This window comes from Antechinus flavipes, chromosome 6 (assembly GCF_016432865.1).
Source record: "Antechinus flavipes isolate AdamAnt ecotype Samford, QLD, Australia chromosome 6, AdamAnt_v2, whole genome shotgun sequence".
Classification (NCBI taxonomy): domain Eukaryota; kingdom Metazoa; phylum Chordata; class Mammalia; order Dasyuromorphia; family Dasyuridae; genus Antechinus; species Antechinus flavipes.
The window spans coordinates 199,297,784-199,319,232 of record NC_067403.1 but is presented as its reverse complement, the minus strand read 5'-3'; the positions used below and the strand labels follow the sequence as shown (position 1 = coordinate 199,319,232).

The 21,449-nt window shown below is 39.2% G+C and overlaps 1 protein-coding gene across 1 annotated transcript in view; it reads right to left on the bottom strand.

The window, feature by feature from the left end:
• Nucleotides 1-21,449, bottom strand: part of DGKQ (diacylglycerol kinase theta) — a 103,271-nt gene that overhangs the window by 71,423 nt on the left and 10,399 nt on the right. The window contains exons 2-3 of the mRNA XM_051966284.1: nucleotides 16,338-16,417; nucleotides 6,966-7,065 (exon numbers count right to left, since the gene is read on the bottom strand). Of these exons, the coding sequence (XP_051822244.1) occupies nucleotides 6,966-7,065; nucleotides 16,338-16,417 (180 nt within the window). The remainder of the gene's footprint in view (nucleotides 1-6,965; nucleotides 7,066-16,337; nucleotides 16,418-21,449) is intronic.

Sequence of the window (21,449 nt, the reverse complement as noted above, 5' to 3'; positions counted from 1 at the left end):
GTATATGGGATACTCAGGGAATACCAACACCTTTGTCAGGTGGGCTGCTCATTCTTCTTTGGTGTCCAACTGGTTACCCGACTCTCACCTATAGCTGCAAAAAGCTGTAGGATGCCCAGGGCCACCCCTTGGCAAACCATCTGCAAAGACGGACCAAATCAGGTGGATGGTAACTGACAGACCTTGACCCCATCAATGAGTCAGGGGAATGGCTACCTCAAGCATTTGGGGACTTTTCCCTGGCAGACTGGGCAGACGAGAACAATATGTTCCAAAGGCCACGAAGGCGGCTGAAGCGGGTTCCGCGGAGGGCTTAAAGCTCCGACAGACACGGAAGACACCAAGGACACACACTGCGCTCCTGAGCCGGCACAGCCATCCTGACTTTTGTCTTGCCCATGCACTTCAAAGACTGGGAAGAGAGACTGAGGCTGACAACTTTGTGCAGTTCTACCTCACTTAAATCTAATTCACAAAAAAGTAAACATCCTGCGATGTCGTTGATCCTCTTCAAAAATAAAGGACAAACCACAGTAATAATCAGAGTAGAAGAGTATAACAAATGTGATAAAAAGGAACTTAAGAGAGCCACCAGCAGCCTCGAGGGAAGGCTAGGGTTAGGAGAAAAGCAGGGGAAAAACTGGTCACAAATCTCCTGAGATTTCAGAGAACAGTGAAACAGTCGAAGACTAAATGTTTGCCTGAGTCTCTTGCAATGACCAGACTGCTTCCCATAGGCCTAATGGATGGAGAATGAATGTTTGCAGTATACATTACTATCCCAAATAGAGCCACTTCAGCATGGAAGCAGAGATCCTACTGAGCATTCAAGTATCGTGGGCCCCTATGCTAATGAAGGGGGAGGGAGTGTCCCTACATCCCATTAGCAATGCCCTTTAAATACTGACAAGCACTAAAAAGAGTCTTGTTCGACAGGAAAACTGGGGCAGCCAGAGAGGCGATTAGCAGATGGGTGGGAGAAACCCACAGGGAGAGGCTTGAGAACTACCTCACGGAATCCGGACCCAGGATGCCAAGAAATAAGTTCCCATGGTCAGACTAGTCCAACAATTTGGACACTATTATACTGAAAGCCCCATGAATATTCCCATTCTTAAATGGAACACAATAATACATGGCTCATGGCAAGGTCCTTGGAAGCACAAAAGCCCTTGGAAAAGAGGCACTTATACCTTTCTAAGATGCACTGAGATTTTTCAAGTCTGAGACCACAGGAAGCTTTTAGATCCAAGTCTGCTCATCAACTCAGCACTTAGAGGCAAACTTCTGGGGCAATGAGTTGGCGCCAAAGAGCCTCCTTTGGGAATCACTTTCCTTACAACAACAATTGGAGGCCCTGGCTCCATTTGGCACTGGGTTCTATATGCTCATGGCCTGTTTCCCTACATACTAAATAAGAGAAAACATCATCTGCCACAGGGCAAGCCTGGCCTGCTGGTCCCCAAGAAGACAGCAAGTCCTACTATCCAAACTAGCCAGGACACTGGACAGCTCCAATTGCTCCTCTCTGCTACATACATTGTCACTTTATGTATCAGTTATCTGGGTTTATGTCTTACTGATGTTCCAATTTCTCCAGGAGGGCAGGGGCCATGCTCCTCATCCAGCATGCTGCCCAGGACTTGGTACGCTATGCAGTCTCATAAATGATGGCTGGTCAGATGAATAAAAGCTGTTGTTGGGAATAATTTTAATCTGAAACTTGAGGTGTCAACATGGAAGATCATTCTTTACTTTACAAAAGACATCCCTGAGTCTCAGAAGTGAAAGGAAAGGTTAATCAGTTAATTACTGGCAGAATTTGAATGCTAAAAAAAAAAAAAAAAAAGATTTAGAATACGAACTGAGAGTTCAAAGGACCATTGATAGGATATTTAACAAAATTTCATTTGAGATTCACAACAATCCTACGAGGGAGATAGTACCAACATTATTATCTTCTGTTCTGTAGGTGAGGAAATGAGCTCAGAGTGATAGTAGTTAAGTAACTTGCTCATGATCACAGAGCTACTAAGTTCAGCAGCACAATTTAATTTGGACCTTTCTAGCTCCAAATCCAGCACTCTACTCATTATACCATCCTATCTATTGGGATCTTGGCAGAGATGGTTCAAATCATTTTCTCATTGTGTATATGTTTGTGTGTAGTTGTCTCATTTATTAAAGGAAAGAACCTCAACAAGTTTTTTTTTTTTCTTCTTAAAAGAAAAATATAATATTTTAAGGGAATGAATACATCAATAACACAAAAAAGTAAAAGATCAAGTTAAAATCCATGGTGAAGTAAAAAAGAAAGAACTCAGAGAAACATGATAGCAGTCTTCAAGTATCTGAATTTGGTCCCAGAAGGCAGAACTCATGAGGAACAATGGGGATGGATTATAAAGAGGCACATTTTGGCATAATGGAAGGAAAATTAGAGTGAAGTGGCCTTGAGAGTGTGACCTTTCTCTCACTGGAAATGTTCAAATAGAGACTGGGTGATCATTTATAAAAAAGCTTCTTATGTAAGTGTGGGTTGGACAAAATCAAGGACCCTTAACCTGAGATCTGTGAACTTGATTGTTTAGTATGTTGATAAATATGTTTCTCTATTTCTAACTGTAAGGACAGGTAGTGGAACAGTAGATAGAGTACCAGGCTTGAAGAAAGGAAGACCTGAGTTCAAATCTATTGTATGATTTTAGGCAAGTCACTTAACTCTGTTTGCCTCAGTTTCCTCATCTGTAAAATAAACTGAAGAAAGAAAATGGCAAACCACTTCAATATCTCTACCAAGAAAACCCTAAATGGGGTCACAGAGAGTCAGACACAACTGAAAAATGACTAAACAACAACTGTTTTTCACTATAACTGACTTCCCCTGCAAACCCATGTGTTTTATTTTATGTATTTAAAAACATTCTAAGAAAGGGTCCCCAGACTTCACCAGATTGCCAGAGGAATCCACGACACAAAATGGCTAAGAACTCCTACACTGGACTAAAAGATCCTTGAAGTTCTTCCAATTCTGAGATTTTCTGTGCAAAACAGCTTAAAACTCAGGACAGAGGGAGGGAAGAAGAGAGATGGAAATAAGCAATTAAATAGTACAGTGTCTAAATGCTTTACCAATATTATCTCACTTGATCCTCACAATAACCCTGAGAGCTAAGTCCTATTATTACCCTCATTTTATAGTTGAGGAAACTGAGACTGAGAGAGTAAGACTTGCCTAAGTCACCCAACTAGTAAGCGTTTGTGGCTACACTGGAACGCAGGTCTTCTTGACCCAAGGCTCAGCGCTCTACTACAGGGGTCCTCAAACTACTGTCAGTGGGCCAGATGTGGCAGCTGAGGACAATTATCCCCCTCACCCAGAGCTATGAAGTTTCTTTATTTAAAGGCCCACAAAACAAAGTTTTTGTTTTTACTATAGTCTGGCCCTCCAACAGTCTGAGGGACAGTGAACTGGCCCCCTATTTAAAAAGTTTGAGGACCCCTGAACTACATCACCTAGTTGTCTCTTACCCAGTCAAATTTACTCAACTTTTCCCAAATACACTTAAATGGGCAGCTAGCTCCCTGTTTTTAATGCTTTTCATAAGGAAACCTGATTTTAGTTACTTCGGATCTGAACAATACAAGTTTCCTGTGCACCTACTGTGCTCCAGATTCACTAAAATGCAAAGCTGCGACTCTGAGTGTCAGGGAACACTGGCTAGAATCCAGCCATAGAGAAATATTGGATCCTGAACAAGTCATTTCACCTTCCTCTTCTCTAAAATGGGAATAAGAATCATAATTTTTTTCCTCTAATCTTCCTCTAAGACCTCCACAAAGAGATTTTTGTACCCTAAAGCATTATAGCAATGGGAATAATCATATTATTTGAAAAATCTCCAAGGAAGAAACTGTAATTCTCTCCATCAAAGCTGGTTTGAGGTTTAGAAAAGATCCTTCCTTTCCTGGGAACAGACACTGTTTGCTGTTATTAGACACCATATAAAGTATTTTTGGCTGGAAGTGTCAGAACAAGCTTTGGAATATCACTGTCATTGTATGTTCAGAACCAAGGCCACAGTGATGTTGTGTGATACAACACGGACTAGCGCTGCCAAAAACACCTTGGATCCACTTTCATTTTGAATTAATTTTTGGTCACTGTGTTCAGAAATCGTTTAGTATTGCCAAATTTTTCATGATCCAGTTTAAGAAGTTTTGCTGTACACTATTCACATTTTGTATCTTTCCACCCCTGAATACCAAATCCTATATATGGCAGGCCCCTAAATAAATTAAATTTACTGAACTGTCAAATCTTCATGGTAAAGTTATAAGGTACCAGTGCTAGTAATATCTCCATTTTACAGATAATAAAATGAGGCCCACAGAGATTAAGATGAAGAAATATCTTGTCCCACTCCAGAGAAGCTCACGGTCTGGCTGACATCTCCAAGTCAAAAAACAACTAATAACATTGAGTGTAAACAGATCATTAGAAATCTAAGGTCAAAAGGCTGTGTTTCTTCTTATGAGCTTCCAAATCTTGTCCTTTCACTTCCAATCACTAGGAAGAGCTCGTCAGAGTTAGAAAAAAAAAAAAAAAGACAGCCTAATTGGCTTTGGGGCTATACAATCTCCCAGTTATGGGGCTGGCGGCAGGATGAGGGATGGGTAGACCAAGTTCATCTGAGGGCCTCATAGCAGGGGGATTTATGAGCTTCCTAGCCCAACCTATCAGTCTGAAAATGGCTTCAGGAGGAGCAGTTGGAAGCAAAGGATGTTGATCCTGGAGGACTATTAAGCCTAAATCTCAAACCTCTGAGTAGGGGTCCACCTGAAGTGCCACCAGGAGAGAAAATATCGAGGCAAATCACCCAAAAAAAGTCAGTGATTATAATTATCTGTCAATAAGAAAGAGACTCGGTAGTGGAAAGAACTGTGTTGGTGTCCTGTCTCCTTCTTCATCTCTATGTGACTTTGGATCCCAATCACTTCAGATCAAGAGATCATGAGTTGACTCTGAGATGTTGATTAGGATATTTTTAGACAGGTCTGGGACCTGGTCTGTCAGGTTCATTCCACCTGGCTCCTCCTTGACCCCTCCCTGTGAGCTAGCAAATTCTTCGCTGGACCGAGAAACTCCCAGTGCTGTATTTTCCCTATAAAAGAGCTGCTCGTCATGAAGATCTTGGCTAAGTTCTTTGACTAAGCCCACTATGAAGCACTCTTTCTTCCCACTCCTCATGGTGTTTTTTTTCTCTAATGGCGTCACTCTCCTTATTTACAGGTAACTGTGGTTAGTCTGCCAAACTCCCCTAAGAGAAAGACAGAGAGAGGCAGAGACTCAGAGAGAGAGAGAGAGAGAGAGAGAGAGAGAGAGAAAGGAGCCTATCTGCGACTTACAACAATCTACCAGGTTATATCTTAAGCCCTAATTTACAGGAAGAGAAACAGAAGCTTGGGGCAAAGAAGTGACTTTTCCAAGATCCACATTGGTAGAATCATGGAAGCAGAAGAACTGAGCCCAGGGACAGGAGGTACTCCTATTATAAGAACTACAACTTTGCCCTTTGAGCAATAGAATGGAGGAAGACAATGGAGTTGAAGGAGGGGAGGGAATAAAGTAAGATGGATTTACCTACACGTGGCATAATGGTGAAGTCCAGAGAAAGCAGGATGACTGATCTGGTCTCGTTCTCAAAATGTCAGTTGCTTTCTTGCGTGGTTTTCCATATATGTTTTGTGAGTCCCTGGAAAAGTTAGACATGCTGGGCTGTGCATTGCACTGTCTGAAGTCTTTGGCCAAGAGAATAAGGAACAATGTGGGATCAGCAGGAGCTGAATCTGAAAATTCCTAAGCTCTTTCCTCTTCTCTCAGATTGGTTGGGGTCTGACATCAAAAGGTCCTTGCAATCCAACATTTATTCTTGAAACTGGGCCTGATGAATACCCATCAGTTGGAGAATGGCTGAATATCAATGTTATGGAATATTATTGTTTTTTAAGAAACGACCAGCAAGATGATTGCAGAAAGGCCTGGAGAGACTTACATGAACTGATGCTGAGTGAAATGAGCAGAACCAAGAGATCATTGTACACGGAAACAAGAAGATTGTACAATGATCAATTCTGATGGACGTGGCTCTTCTCACCAATGAGATGATTCAGACCAATTCCAATGATCTTGTGATGGAGAGCCATCTGCACCCAGAGAGAGCATTGTGGGGACTGAGTGTGGATCACAACATAGCATTTTCACTCTTTTTGCTGTTGTTTGCTTTTTGTTTTCTTTCTCAGTTTTTCTGGTTTGATTTCATTTTTCTTGTGCAGCAAGATAATTGCATAAATATGTACACATATATTGGATCTGACATATATTTTAACATGTTTAACGTATATTGGATTGTTTGCCATCTAGGGGAGGGAGTGGGAGGAAGGAGGGGAAAATTTTGAACACAAGGTTTTGCAAGGGTCAATGTTAAAAAATTGTCCATGCATATGTTTTGAAAATAAAAAGCTTAAAAAAAAAAAGAAAGAAACTGGGCCTGAAATAGGGTATTCCGATTCCCAAACTCTAAGAAATGGAAATTAGATAATGACCAATGAAAAACATCCTGAAAAACATCAGAGCTCTGATTATTACAGTAACCAACAATGACTTCAAAGGACTCAAAGATAAAGCATTCTGTCAATAGAAAGGTGGTAGACATAGGTGCAGAAAGAGGCATACATTTTCAAGTATGAGCAACATGCTGATTTGTTTTGCACGACTGTTCACTGTGACAGAAAAAATTCCTACATTTTGTGGAAAGGGTGACTAAGAAGTGATAGCAACATTAAAAAAAAAATCAATAAAAATCGTTTTTAGTGATAGAGAAAGGAATGTAAGTGAACACCCTAAAAATCTGACAGATCATAAAAGTGGTTCAACTAAAGATACAGTATCATTTTAAAATTACCTTCACAGCGAAATGCAGGGGAATCTAGCGGCTTTCTACAGACAATGCAGAACTTCTTCTTGTAGTGTCCTGGGGTCCCAAAACAGTGCGCAACTGGAACCTGCCAAGGGAGGGACAAGCATCCATGAGTGAGTGACATTTTCCTGCTTGGACAAGGGTCACAAGACCAAAAGTTTTAGCAAGACTTCTTATTCTAAGTCCTAAAAATGTCAACAACAATAATCACTGACATCTATATATCATTTTTAAGTTTGTGAGGGGGTTTTTTTTGGGTACTTTTTTTTATTCCATCCTTACCAAAGCTTTGTGAGGGAGGTCCCACAGGCATCCTCATCTCTGTCTCTCAATTCCAGGGCCCTCCTAGCAGCCCATTCAGTGGGATATCCATTGGTCTAAAACTGCCTCTCATAGGGTAGAAAATATCTGAATCATCATAATAACTTTAGTGTTCTAAAGTTTAGAAAATGCCTCACCAACAATCCTGGGAAAACACCCACAACTTTAATCATCCCAAAGATACGATCAGAATAGCTGATTTAAACTAAGAACCCCTTTCTGGAGGCATGTTAACAGAGACACTGAAAAACACCTTCATACTCTTGGCACATAAAGACTAAGGGCCCTCTTGTTAGTCTCATTTTAAAGATAGGAAAAAAAAAAGTTAACTGAGTCATCCAAAGTCAACAATTCCAATTCAGCAAAGATTTTTTGCACACCTATTATGTATTTGGTGCTCAGATTAAAAAGGCACAAAGCAAACAGCCCCTGCCTTCAAAGACTTTGTTCTATAGCAATAGTTCCCACCTTTTTTTGCTCCTTAAATTCCTTTTAGCAACAACAAAATTTACATTGCAAATCTTCAGGATAATTTAACATATTATTCTTTTTAATATTCTTTTAGATTTATTCAGTGTGTCCAATAATTTTTGCCTCCAAAACTCCAAATTAAAATTTACATTATGATTGTACTTATAAATATAAAACACATACAAGCCTATTCTCACAGAGTAAAACTATATTTATAATAAACTGGGTAATTATTTCCTGTACAAGGAGCCATAAAAGAACTGTTAGCATAAGCCACTTTGACCTTTGTCTTAACTCCAACGGGTTCATGAACCACTAAATGGGAAGCATTGTTACACTGAGCAGATACAACTTGAACACTACTAAACACAAGGTAATTTGAGGAGAAAGAATTAACAACTGGAAAATCTATTTCAAGGAAAAGCAATGAAAGACCTAATCAAAGCCTTGTTGAAGGAAGATAAATGGAGATGAGGACGAAGTGCACTGCAAACATGGAGAGAAGCTTAAGCATATACATGGAGAAAGGAGTTGGAAAACCAAGTTCAGGGAACATCTAGTTATCCAGTTTGGTTAGAATATAAAATGTGTAAAGGTAAATAATACAGAATGTCTAGAAAGTTAGGTTGGAGCCAGATTTTGGAAGGCTTTAAATTCTACACTTAGATTTTAAAACTGAGTTTATCGTTTATCCTAATGCTAATAGGGAAGATTCCTAAGCAGGAAAGTGATATAGTCTGGTCTATACATCAAAGATATTATTTTAGCATAATTGGGGAGGCAGAGGGGGACTGGGGACTGGAAGCTGGGAGACAAATTAATTATTGTAGCAACCTAAACAAGAACACGGTTTAGGGTTTGAAACACGAAGCTGGATAGTAAAAGTGGAGAGAAGGCAGGAGGATCAGAAGCTGTGGTGGAGGTAGAAAACAGGACTTAGCAAATGGCTATGAATGCAAGGGCTGACAGTGAGGTAAGATCACAGATTTAGAGTTAGAAAAAATACTTAAGAGGCCACTGAATCCAAAGCTCTCAACAGCTTTTTTTGGAGACTTGGAAAGATCAAGTATCTGGCCAAGGATCACACGCTAGAAAGTGTCTTAGGTAAGACAGAATTTGAACTCAGGTCTTCCTGACTCTAAGGCTCAATGCCTCATCCACTGCATCATCTAAGTGTACCTTGTCAAAAATGACTCCCCTACAAGGAAGCAGAGAAAAGATAGACACTCATGACTATAATTTCATCTACTATTATATATCCTTTCTTGAATTGCAAATTTATTGTTATACATTTTGAATTCTCCCTCATGTTCTGCTGGGCACAGGACGATATTCTGTTTTGTTTTGATTTATTTTCCTTTCTGTCTTTCTTTTTTCTATTTTTGTTTAATCTAACAATAAAAATATTTTTTAAAAAGAAAAAAATTAAAAAATAAACAATAAAAATATAAATTTAAAAACTATATATATATATGTAACACACACATATATATCAATCAATTAATAAAGAGGATTTCCTCCACAGTGACTGGGAGGAAGATCATGTACTATCAAAAGAAATAGGAAAGTTCAATAGAGGGGCAGGAGTAAGAAATGAAAAGAATGAGTTGTTTTAGATATGTTGATTTTGAGATGCTGAGAAACATCCAGGTATAATAAATAAGCAGTTGGAAGTATGAGGTTGGAATTTAGAAGAAATTATGGCACCACAGATCTAGAATCAGGGACCTCAATTTCAATCAACCCCCCTCTATAACATCTGAAAAGTGATCAGCCAGCTTCTTTGAACCTCTCTGGCAATGAGAAGGTCATTAAAGCCTTCAACTGGTTCATTCCATTTAGTGGGATTAGACTTCAAGGAAAACACTAGGGGAAGACTTGACAGATTTAGGAGTTATCTATATTTAGATTATAACTGAATTCACAGGAGCTTGATAAAGTAAGCAAAGGAGAAGAATATAGAGAAAGAAGAGAAGTTGTTGGGGGGCAATTATGAGACAGGGATGAATGGTGATTCAGCAAAGGCAACAGAGAAACCTTCTTCTCCTTTAGATAGACAGGAGGAAAACAAGGATAGCCATGTCATGAATTCAAAAGAGAAGAGAAAAATCAAGGAGTGGTTGGTCAAAGTATCAAAAGTTGCAGAGTTCAAAGAATACAGACTAAGAAAAGAACATGGATTGAGCCAAGAAAGAGATCATTAGTGATCTTAGAGAGAGCAGCTTCAGGTGAATGATGTGGCTGAAATCAAATTACAAAGGGTTGACAACTAAGTTGGAAATAATGAAGTGAAAGTAAGAAGTATAGAAGATTTCTCCTTCCCTTTCCAGCCTTATTACACCTCCCACGCTCTTAAGTCCAGACAAATTCAAATTCTTAAAGCCACAAGTCACTCATCTCAATTTGAATTCTTACAGTCACAAGTCACTTAATTTGTACCAGTTGCCCTGAACATCTGAAATGGTCTCCTTCCTCACTTCTGCTTCTTGGAGTCTCCAGTTTCCTGAAATATTCAACTCAAAATTCCCCCTCTTACAAGAGGCCTTTCCTGTTCCCTCTACCCACTCAATCCTCTCCACCAGAAGCTAGTACCTTCCTCCCAGAGGGTTACCTTGATCTATTTTATGTTTTGTATAGAACTACCCATGGGAACGGTATTGCTCCCATTCGAATCTAAGCCTCTTGAGGGTAGCTACAGTTTCTCTTTTGTCTTTGCAATCCCAGAGCCCAGAACAGTGCTTGACATACAATAAGTATTTAATGTATTGATTGATTCTCTAAAATTTTTGCCTATGAAAGAGTGAAGAAAAACAGGGTAATATACTGAGGGATGACAAGGCTATGTGAAATGGTTTGTTTTGTCTTAGGAGGAGGAGACTTGGGCATAGTTTGAGGAGGAGGGAAAAACTGTAAGCCAAGGTACTAAAATTCCTTCAGAAAGAAATGACTCAGACATTGGTCATGTTCCTTACTTCCCATGGCCACTTTCGGATTTTCCCTCTGCCAGAGTCACTCATTAACCTTTCTCCTTTGAGTTTCTCTCTGTTTCTCTCATCCCATCTTGATTCTCATCTTTCTCAAGGAGTTTAATACTTAGTTTAATCTTTCCCTCACACTCAAACCCTGATTTCATATTTGCGGACTTTATTACACATGGAAATGTTTCCTCAAACTCCCGGTTCCTTCGACTCCCACAACATGTATCTTCTCTGTAACTCAGTTATCTGCAGGGATGGTCATACTTTACATCTCACTGTTAGCCCATACCTGGATCATCTTTTGAACTGTGAGATTCCTCCCTTCTCTCCTCTCTGTCTCACTTACTTATCTTCTCTAGACCTCACGGAACAAGTGGCCCTTCCCCTGGCCAAGGCCAGCCCACCCACCTGTTGCCCTTCATGCCATTCATTACTAATAAACTTTTCTTTCAGTTATCCCCTCTCTGACTCTCTCATCTTCTACATCTTCTTACTGACTCTTCCTCTACTGCCTATAAACATGACCAAGGTTCCCATATTCTTAAAAAAACAAAAACAAAAAACCACTCTCCTTTCAAATGATGGCCCTAGAACCAAACATTAACTGCTAAAGAAGGAAAGGTGAGTAATATAGACAAAAACTGTGACAACAAAAATCTAGACAGGATGAAAGAGATGGATGGAAAGAAATGCTGAAGAAGGAGAGGGTAATTCTGGCCAAAGAAGAACTGCTTTAACATGAGAAAGAAGCTGCCAATAATGACGCTAGGACAGGATTTTAGAGAACATGAGAAGAGGGTACAACAAGTCCTGTGTTCTAATAGATCCACATTTCCAAGTGCAAGAAGGCAGAAAGAATATGGAAGTTTGTTAACAATAGATTGGGTTTCCTATAGGATATGAGGTCAAGGAAGGCAGATAAGAAAAGATCTTGGGAAGTAACAGGATTTAGCTGAATAGGGATGAGAAGGATCAGAATGGTACCTTTATTTCAACGTGGATCTTAAATCACAGAAATTAGAAGTGCAAAAAATACACATCTGCAAGCCACAAGATTGAGAAAGCTGTCTGGATCCCCAGCCCAACAGCGTCCTGCAATAACAGAGGGCAATAGTGGTGTCTCTCTTGTCTCCCAATTGGGCCCAGGCTGGAATTGTGAGGACTATTTATGGGCCCAATCCCACTCTAATAGACACAGGAACTTTGACACACTCATTCCAGTTCTCACGCTCCTTGACCCCCATTCCAGAGAGATCACCATATGGATGCCAAATTTTTTTTTAGTTTTCAATTTTCTTTTTTTGTTGTTGTTTTCTTTATTTTTCATTAAAGTTTTTTTTTATTTTCAAAACATTTGTAAGGAAAATTTCTTCAACACTGACCCTTGAAAAACCTTGTGTTTCAATTTTCCCCTGAATGCCAAATTTCTTGATCAGCATAGCCCATTGTAACTCAGAACTCCTGAGTACAAGAGTTCCACCAGCCTCAGGCTAGCTGATTTACAAGGCTGTGGGCCACCTGCACAGTGAAGTGGGCATGGCAAGGACTTCAGGACATAGGTCTAAGTTCCCAGGGAGCAGACCCAACTCACACATGTAAATCCCCTTCAGAGATAACGAGAAAGAAGCCCCAATCAGAAACGTGACCTGAGAACTCAGCTTTGTGTCAGCTGATACCCACAGTCCCAGTCAGTCCTTTTAATCACAGGACTAGTGGCTAAGGCCCCAATTAGGGTATCACCTAGCATTGTCTTTCCAGATCCTGCCTTTATAGTTTCTCTGCTCCCAAGACACAATATAAAGAATGATCTCATCCTGCTTTTATAAGCTATGTGAATTTGGACAATTAACATAACCTCTCAGGCTGCACACGGTGACCTCTTCTCTTCATGCTGGTTACCTTCCTCCGGATTTGCTCCAACTTCTCAAAGTCATCCCTAATGATGGTCTCCAGAACCAAATACAATACCAGAAGCCACATCCTGATACTGTGATCTCCCTCATTCTGTATCCTAAGCTCCTATTCATGAAGCTTAAGATCTGCCCATGTTGAGTCAGAAAGAACGCTTTTCTTTTGATCCTGGTCAGCAGCACATGGTTTGGCCAGTGGGTGTTCAATGCCAGCACACTCTGGCCATTCACATGTCCAGCGTGGTCCCATCCAAGGGTTCCCATTCATCTACGCTCTCTGAAGGCAACAGGAAGTCATTACATAACTTTCACCCACCTACAGTGAACCACAGAAGGCAGCCAAGTGTAACAGTAAAAAAAACTGGACTGTCGGAAGCCTTCAATCCAGCCGAGGTCACTAGATAGTTGGTGTCCCGAACTACTACCTTTACCTCAGCTTCATCCTCTATAAAATGATATTGGGCTAGATGATCCCTAAGGTACCGTCTAGATTTGAATCCAGGCAATTCTGCTAACCCAAGAAGGTCTTGGAAAATTTACTTGGGAATGAAGGAATGGGATCAAAAGTTTTGAAGTAGAAGAAAACTGGTTAATTAGTCAGGGGGAAATGTTTTCAAAAGGGTCTAACTGATCAACTCTCAGGAACAGAGCCATGGAAGACCCTGGGAACAAGATGAAGAGGTCATTAAGAGGCTTCTGGACCATCCCAAAGACAGGCAGGTCCTCCAAGAACCTAAGGACCATGGCCATCACCATCACCACCATCATCAACAGGTAAGATAAATATGGCACTGACTATGGGCCAAACATTGTGCTAAGTGCTTTACAATTATCATCTCATTTAATTCTCACAACAATCCTGGGAGGGGGATTAGTATCTCTATTCTGCAGAGGAGGAAACTGAGACAAATGGATTAAGTGATCTGCCCAGGGTCACACAGTAAATGAGTTTTTCCTGTCTCCAAGCCTGAGCACTCACTGCACCACCTGGCTGCCCCTAGAAGGAGCTATACCAGGACACTAGGTAGTCTTGGGGCAAGAGAGACATATTCTCTGCGATCCAAACAGATGGGGGATGCAAAACACAGTGGGAAGGGGGAGAAAAACAACAGTGTTTAGAGCTCAAGGGAGTAAAAAACAGAGACAGAGGTCCTATGTATATTAAAATTTCTATAGCGTCACTTTTGCCCATCATTTGGAGAATGGGTGAACAAAGAATGGGACGGATGTAATGGAATATTATATTTCATTATGTGCACTAATCTTATTCCACTATATTGGATTCTAATATGTGCAGCTAAAAAAAAATATGAAGAATTCAGACAAACCTGGAAAGACTTATATGAACTGATACAAAACAAAGTAATCAGAACCAGAACTATTTACAGGACGATCTGTAATAGTGAAAAGGAAATTAAAACTAAAAACCTTCAAAATTCTTCACCAGTGTGGTGACTGATAATGAAGCATGTTTCTCCAACAGAGAGGCTGGTAAACTAACTATAAGGCAGAGATGAGGTTCTTGTTCTCAGATACAATGTGTGTTTGGCTAACTGTCATTTTTTGTTATAAAGGAAGGCTCTGACTGGGGGGAAGGCATATTGAGGAGTGGCAGAGATAAGTAAAAAAGGGCATGAATAAAACATTTATTTTACCGAAAGAGAGGGAGAAAGAGAAAGAGGAGAGATTGAGAGAAAAGAATAAACAAATGGAAGGATAAATGAATAAATGGATGAAAAAGTGCTTAATAAGTGTTTATTATGTCCTTGGGGAAGGGAGGGAGGGGAAGAAAGGAGAAAAGGTGGGAGAGAAAGAAAGGAAAGAAGTGAGGAAAAAAGGAAGGTAATGATGGAAGAAGGGAGGAAAAGAATGAGAAAAAAGAAATTTCCAGGCCATTCTGACAGATTATGTTTTCTGCATGAAGCCAGCCTTGCTAAGAATAGGGAGCTTTAGCATCAGGAAATTAAAAACTAAGTGAATTCTTTGGTCATGGATACATTTCAAATAGTGATTAGCAATAAAAACCCATTAAAAAACAAAATAAAAGCTGTGTTGGGAGTTCTGGGCTACAGGAAAGGTTTTCAGGGAGCAGGAGAAATCACCATTAATGGGCCTTGCTCCATTTTCCCTATTTGACTCTATGATATTGAATATCATAATACCATGTGCAAGCATTGGTCTAAGGTCCCAGGGAGGAGCTAACAGGCTGCAAGGACCCTGGATGGGTTGACAGGATATTGACTCTTACCACCTGAGCTTAGGAAATCCCCCCAAGAGGAGTCCATCCCCCTATTCACTGCACCCTCTGGTCCCTGCTTGAAGACCTCCATCAACAGAAAACTAAAGGTGATCTCTGTGCCCCTGAGTCAGCAAAACCATGAAAGAGAACAAAGGCAACAAGAAGCCAAAGGTGCAAATTGCTAAGAAAGAGATTTAGGCTCCATTGTAATTTGAGGAAAAATTAACTCCTTGGAAAAAAAGGAATTGTCCAGAAATACAATGGGCCGCTTCTAAGGCTATGGTTTCCCTACCACTGAGGGTCTTCAAGAAGAAGCTGGACAGCCACTTGTCAGGAATACAGAGTGCTGGGATATGGATCAAATGAGATGTCCTTTAAGGCACCTTCCAACTCTGAAATTCGTGCTCTAGAAGAGTCTTCAGAAAACATGACTCTTACTATTAAATAACCAAAGAAATCTTGGGAAAGTTACTTCCTTTCTTCTGTTCCTATTAGTCCTGAGACTAATAGGAGTTCTTAAAGTAGGAATTTGTGAACTTTTAAAAAACATGTTTATTTCAATATTTTTCATATTATCCACATATTTCAATAGCAATTCAATAATTAGTTTCCTTTGTAATCTCACATATTTTTGCTTTATGCATTTAAAAATATGTTCTGGGGGGCAGCTAGGTGGCACAGGGGATAGAGCACCAGCTTTCAAGTAGGAGAACCTGAGTTAAAATCCAACCTCAGACACTTAATACTTCCTAGCTGTGTGACTCTGGGCAAATCATTTAACCCCAAATGCCTCAACCAAAAAACAAACAAATAAATGTGTGTGTGTGTGTGTGTGTGTGTGTGTGTGTGTGTGTTCTGATAAAAGGGGCATAGGTTTTCCAATGGGTCCCATAATACAAAAAAAGATTAAGAGCACTTGAACAAAATGGTCTTAATTCTCTTCTAGCTTTTTCATGATATGACCATTACTGAGAAATGGGAAGAAAGGCATGGAGCTCCACCCAGTTCTGAATGGGACACTTCTGCCATTTTCCCACCCTTAATTCCAGGGGAAGCAAGAGCCATTACAGACCCATGGATGCCCAATTAGAATCCTATTAACAAAATTTAAGTCCACAATTGAAATCTTATTTCACTTCAATAATAATTGAATATAATTATTCAATACCAACTATTTGATAATAAATGAATACAAGGTATTATGATGAAATTTCTAGGCACCATGATGATGAACTAGTAGTATCCAGACCCCAGAAGCATCTTAGCCCAATGATACTTGCATTTAAGCTTGTAGTATAATAAAACACACACACATACACACACATACCAAAGTAAAAGTCATTAGAACGACCAATGATTTCATTATCATTTTCAAAAGAAAAAATTAACCCCACCCATCTATAAATACAAACTTGATTAAGTAGAGCTTTCTACTCACCCTGACCAGACTTGGAGCAATACAGGTACACGGGATCTTCACGTGTTTCAAGCATTTCTCATGAGACATAAAGTTGCAAACTGTGGAAACAAAAAACCTTTGTAGACTCAATAATGTCTTGAGAAAGATGCAATAATAGGAACTGAAAGGAAAGCTAGAGACAGTAATACTGGACGATAAAATTCCTGATTTCTATTCTGCTTTAAGTTTTATAAATGACATTTCTTCCTCACAACAACTTCATGAGGAAGGTAATCCAAGCATTACAAAGGGGAAAAATGAGGCTCAGAGACTTATCCAAGATCATAAGATTAATAATAATAATAATCAGAACTTGAACCTGGAACTTCACCCCAAGGGCAGTTCATTTGACTAGCACACAACAGGGACTCAGATATATGCTGCTCCAGTCAAAGCCTCGTGACTATTCTCAGCCTTTCAGGAATTCCATAGAATGGAAAATGGGGACCCTCCATGCTAAATCCAAGTTCCAAAGTTGTCAGAGCCACAGTAGCAACATGAGAACCTTCCCAACTAGGGACAGGTCACTGTGGCCAGTTCCCTGTGGCAAGTTTGTGGTTCCCAGCCACCAATATTATCAGCATTTCCAAAGCCACTGAGGACAAGGAGCAAGGAAGAGGGAGTAAAAAAATGGGGAGCTGGTAGAGAAGAGCCAAAACCTCATGCATGACTCTGGAAAGTCCCTAACTTGTGACTATTTGCTTCTATAAGTGGTAATCAGCAAACAATTCCAAATTAAAACATTTCTGAGGTACACTTCAATGCCACAGGATTGGTTAAAGAACAGAAAAATGACAGAATTCAACATCACTAGGGCTTGAAGTAAAAAAGTGGATTCATTTTTATTTCATCCTCTCTCTACAATTCAGCAAATGGTCTTTGAGAGCTGGTGGGGCTAAAAAAATTGCATCACGCTGCAGTTAGTCTATGGATGATCCTCATTAGACCAATCCTGAAAAGCAAAGACCTTTGTTTATCACATACTAGAAGCTTTTCTAGTTCAGTAGGATCTGCCATGACTGGCATTCCAATGGCATAGCCCCTTAATACCTGGGGCCCTGGTTCACCTCCAGGCCACAATAAGAAAACAGAGTAGAACCTTAGAGGGAAGTATTAAAAAAAAAAAAAATCAGCAGGTAAAATTTACTAAAAGACTGTTTTCCTGCTAACAAAAGTAAAGTTGTTCAACAGTGGAAGCATTACCTTTGGAAGATTCTGATCAGAACAGATATTCTGTGAACAGAATTTGATTAGGAGTGCTGAAGGACTCATGACATTGGGCAGGACACTAACTCAATGACAGCATGAAATAAACAATGAAAGAATTACAATTCCCATTTTACAGATTGACAAACTTGAGGTTCAGAGATAGTAAATAGTTTGGTCAAGGACATACAAGTAAATCAATGTCAGAGCGAGGATTTCAATACAGGTCTCCTGACTCCAAATCCAAGGCTTTCCCTGTGATACTAGTGACTCTTTACCATGTTCTCATGTGTGGGCCATGGGTAGATTTCAGGGAGTCCATAAACTTGGATGGGAAAAATTAACACCTTTATTTGCACTGATCTCTAACTGAAATTTGGCATTTTCTTCAATTATTTAAAAATCTGAAGTTCCACTAATCTGCTCAAAGAGCCCATGCTATCAAAAAAAATTAAAATAAAAGGTTAAGAACTCATAGCTTACACCAACTAAAGGAGCTCAGAGATCCCAGCTAGAGCCAAGACTTGATGTTCTAATTAATGCCCACCCATCCACCCACATACACACATGCCCAGCCCACCTACCAGCTCTGCTAAGCTGATTAGCAGCATGGGAATGTCATCCTCTGAGAACTGAGTCTAAAAATCAATCAAAATTTTCAAAGAGAAAAATCTGTAGCCCTCTGAGCAATTCTTTATTCTACTGGAGATGGCAGAACGAAGCAGGAGCATTTGGGAAATATGCAAAAACCAAGGACAATGAACAAACAGAAGAAATTATAGGGAATGAGGTGGATGGCTTTGGTTACATAATGCTTTAAAAATCTGTATAACAAAAATAACCAAAAAAAAAAGAAAAAAAAAAAAAAAAGAAAGAAAGAAAAAGGAAAAAACCCCAACCCAGTATGACTGAGTTAAAAAATATATATCAGATTAAGGGTAAAATCATTGTGGAAAATAAGACAGATAGAAAAATATATAGAGAATTGATATAATTCAATATATTCAAGGGAAACACCCAGTCCCTATGGATAAGTGGTCAAAGAATAAGAACAGGCAATTTTCAAAAGAGGAAACACAAATTATAAACAATCACTTAGGAAAATGGCCAGTCCCCCTCATGATAAAATAAATGCATATTAAAAGAACTCTAAGGGCACTCCTGAGATATATTATGGGGTATTATAGAAAGATCACTGCATTTGGATTCTAAAAACTCAGGTTTGAATCCTAACTCCGATTTTACCAGGTTACCTGAACAAATGACTTGCTGTTTTTCTGGAACTCAGTTTTCCTCTTTGTAAAAATGGAGTGGGACAGAAGTATGAGGGAATGGGGATAGTATTAAGATATATTATTGATAAAGTCTCTTTTGGCTTCTAAACCCCTTATCTTAATATCTTCATCACAATAGAAAAAATAAACAAAAACTATTAAGTTTAATATTGGTGGCAACTTATGACAACAGGTCCCCTTGGATATTCCTGGTGAAATTACAAGTCAATTGAATCTTTTTGGAAAACAATCTGACAGCATATTAAGAAAACACTAACTGTGCCTTTTTGATGCAATAATTATGTATATCCTAAGAACAGCAAAACCAAAAAAGAGAAACTAATACCTTTTCAAAGATATTTTTAACATGATTATAATTGTTTCCAATAAGGCAACATGTATTTGTAATGACAGTGATTTAGTAAAACCAGTGTTGAACTAGAAGTCAGGAAGTGTTGGGTTCAAATGCGGATTCATTTTACCAGTTATGTGATGTCAGCAAGTAGCAAGCTCTGAGACACCTTGATATTTTCCTGCTAAATTACAGAAAGGCTTTGACCTAGAGTAAACAACGTTCAAAAGACAAAACACTGACTCTGGTTCCGATTAAAGTAGTAGATATCCATCAATTGGAGAATGGCTGAACAAGTTGTGGTATATGAAGGTAATGGAATATTAATGTTCTATAAAAAATGATGAAGCTGATTTTAGAAAGGCCTGAAAAGATTTACACGAACTGATGCTGAGCGAAACAAGCAGAACCAGGAATACATTGTATACAACAATAGCAAAAATGTGTGATGATCAACTATGGCAGACTTGGTCTTCTCAGTGGCTCAGTGATCCAAAGCAATCCCAAGAGACTCTGAGCAGAAAATGCCACCTGCATCCAGAAAAAGAACTAAGGAGACTGAATGTAAATCAACACAAGCTATGTGCACTTCTGTTTTGTTTTTTTTCTCTCTCCCATGGTTTTTCCTTTTTACTCTGATTTTTCTCTCACAACATGATTCATAAAGCAATGTGTATTAAAAATAAATAAACTTACTACAAAAAAATAAAGGTTCCAATTCAGCCTTTAACATTATCTCCAAAACTCTGGGCAAGTCACTTAATTTCCTGGAGCCTCAGTTTCCCCATCTGTAAACTAAGAGTATTTGACAAGGCTTTCTCTGAGGTTTCTAGATCAATAAGCCTATGATACTATATGATGTCAACAATTAATAAGAGTTCCTCTGTGCATCTGTAATAATGACAAACTAACAGGGAATGACTGAACAAATTGTGATGTAGCAATTTATGAACTAAAATAGCTATTACTACTGCTATTTGCAAAGTCCCTTTAACAAATTTTATCTCACACCAACCCTGTAAAATAATTGCTATTATCATCCTCCTATTACAAATGATGAAACAGGGAAGAGAGGGAGAAGTAGTTATAGGAGTAGTAGTCATAGGTAATAGGAGTAATGGTAGTGGTGGTGTGGGGCAGAAAAGGGAGGAGGAGTTGTAGCGGTGATAGTAACGGTAATTGTATAGTAGAAGTAGAAGTAGTAGTAGTAGTAGTAATAGTAATGCAGTATTAATATTAATAGTAATATTTATCTAGGGCTGTAAGGTTTGCAAAGCATTTTATAAACATCTTATTTGATCCTCACCACAACCATGGACTGTATGTGCTATAAATATCTTCATTTAACAGCTAAGGAAACTGAGGCAAACAGCAAGTTACTGATCTGACCAGAGTCACATAGCCAGTATATTTACCAAAGGTAGAACTTATACCCAAATCTTCCTGATTTTGAGATTTTCTCTCCCTATTTGCTCTGCTACACTGTCTCTCGCTATTGCTGTAAAAAATATGAGAAATATAAATAAATATATTGCCTCTAGGATTAAAAAAATAAGCTCCCTAGTTTGACATTTAAAGCCTTCCACAATTTCTATGACAAAGAGACCTAACTGAGTTTCAATGGATAAATGATGGACAGAAACAGCTACACCCAAAGAAGGAACACTGGGAAACGAATGTGAACTATTTGCATTTTTGATTTTCTTCCCGAGTTATTTTTACCTTCTGAATCCAATTCTCCCTGTGCAACAGGAGAACTGTTTGGTTCTGCAAATATGTATTGTATCTAGGATATACTGCAACATATTTAACATATATAGGACTGCTTGCCATCTTGGGGGGGAGGGTGCAGGGAGGGAGGAGAAAAAACGAAACATAAGCGAGTGCAAGGGATAAAGTTGTAAAAAATTACCCTGGCATGGGTTCTGTCAATACAAAGTTATTATTAAATAAAATAAAATTAAAAAAAAAAAGAAAGAAAAAAGAAAAAAAAATAAAGCCTTCCACAATCTGGCTCCCACCTACCATGCCAGATTGATTTCACATTATTTCTATCCATGAACCCTACATTCCAGCCAAAGTGGCTGCTGGCTGTTCCCTGAACATGCCTTCTTCTGACACTGAGTTTTTACCCAAGATATCCCACATGCCTCCAGTGCACTTCCTATCTCATCCTTATCTTGCTTTCAGAGTCAACTCTGATGCTACTTCCTCCAGGAAACCTTCCCAGTTCCCTGTCTCCCTTCTCCCCTTAGTTCT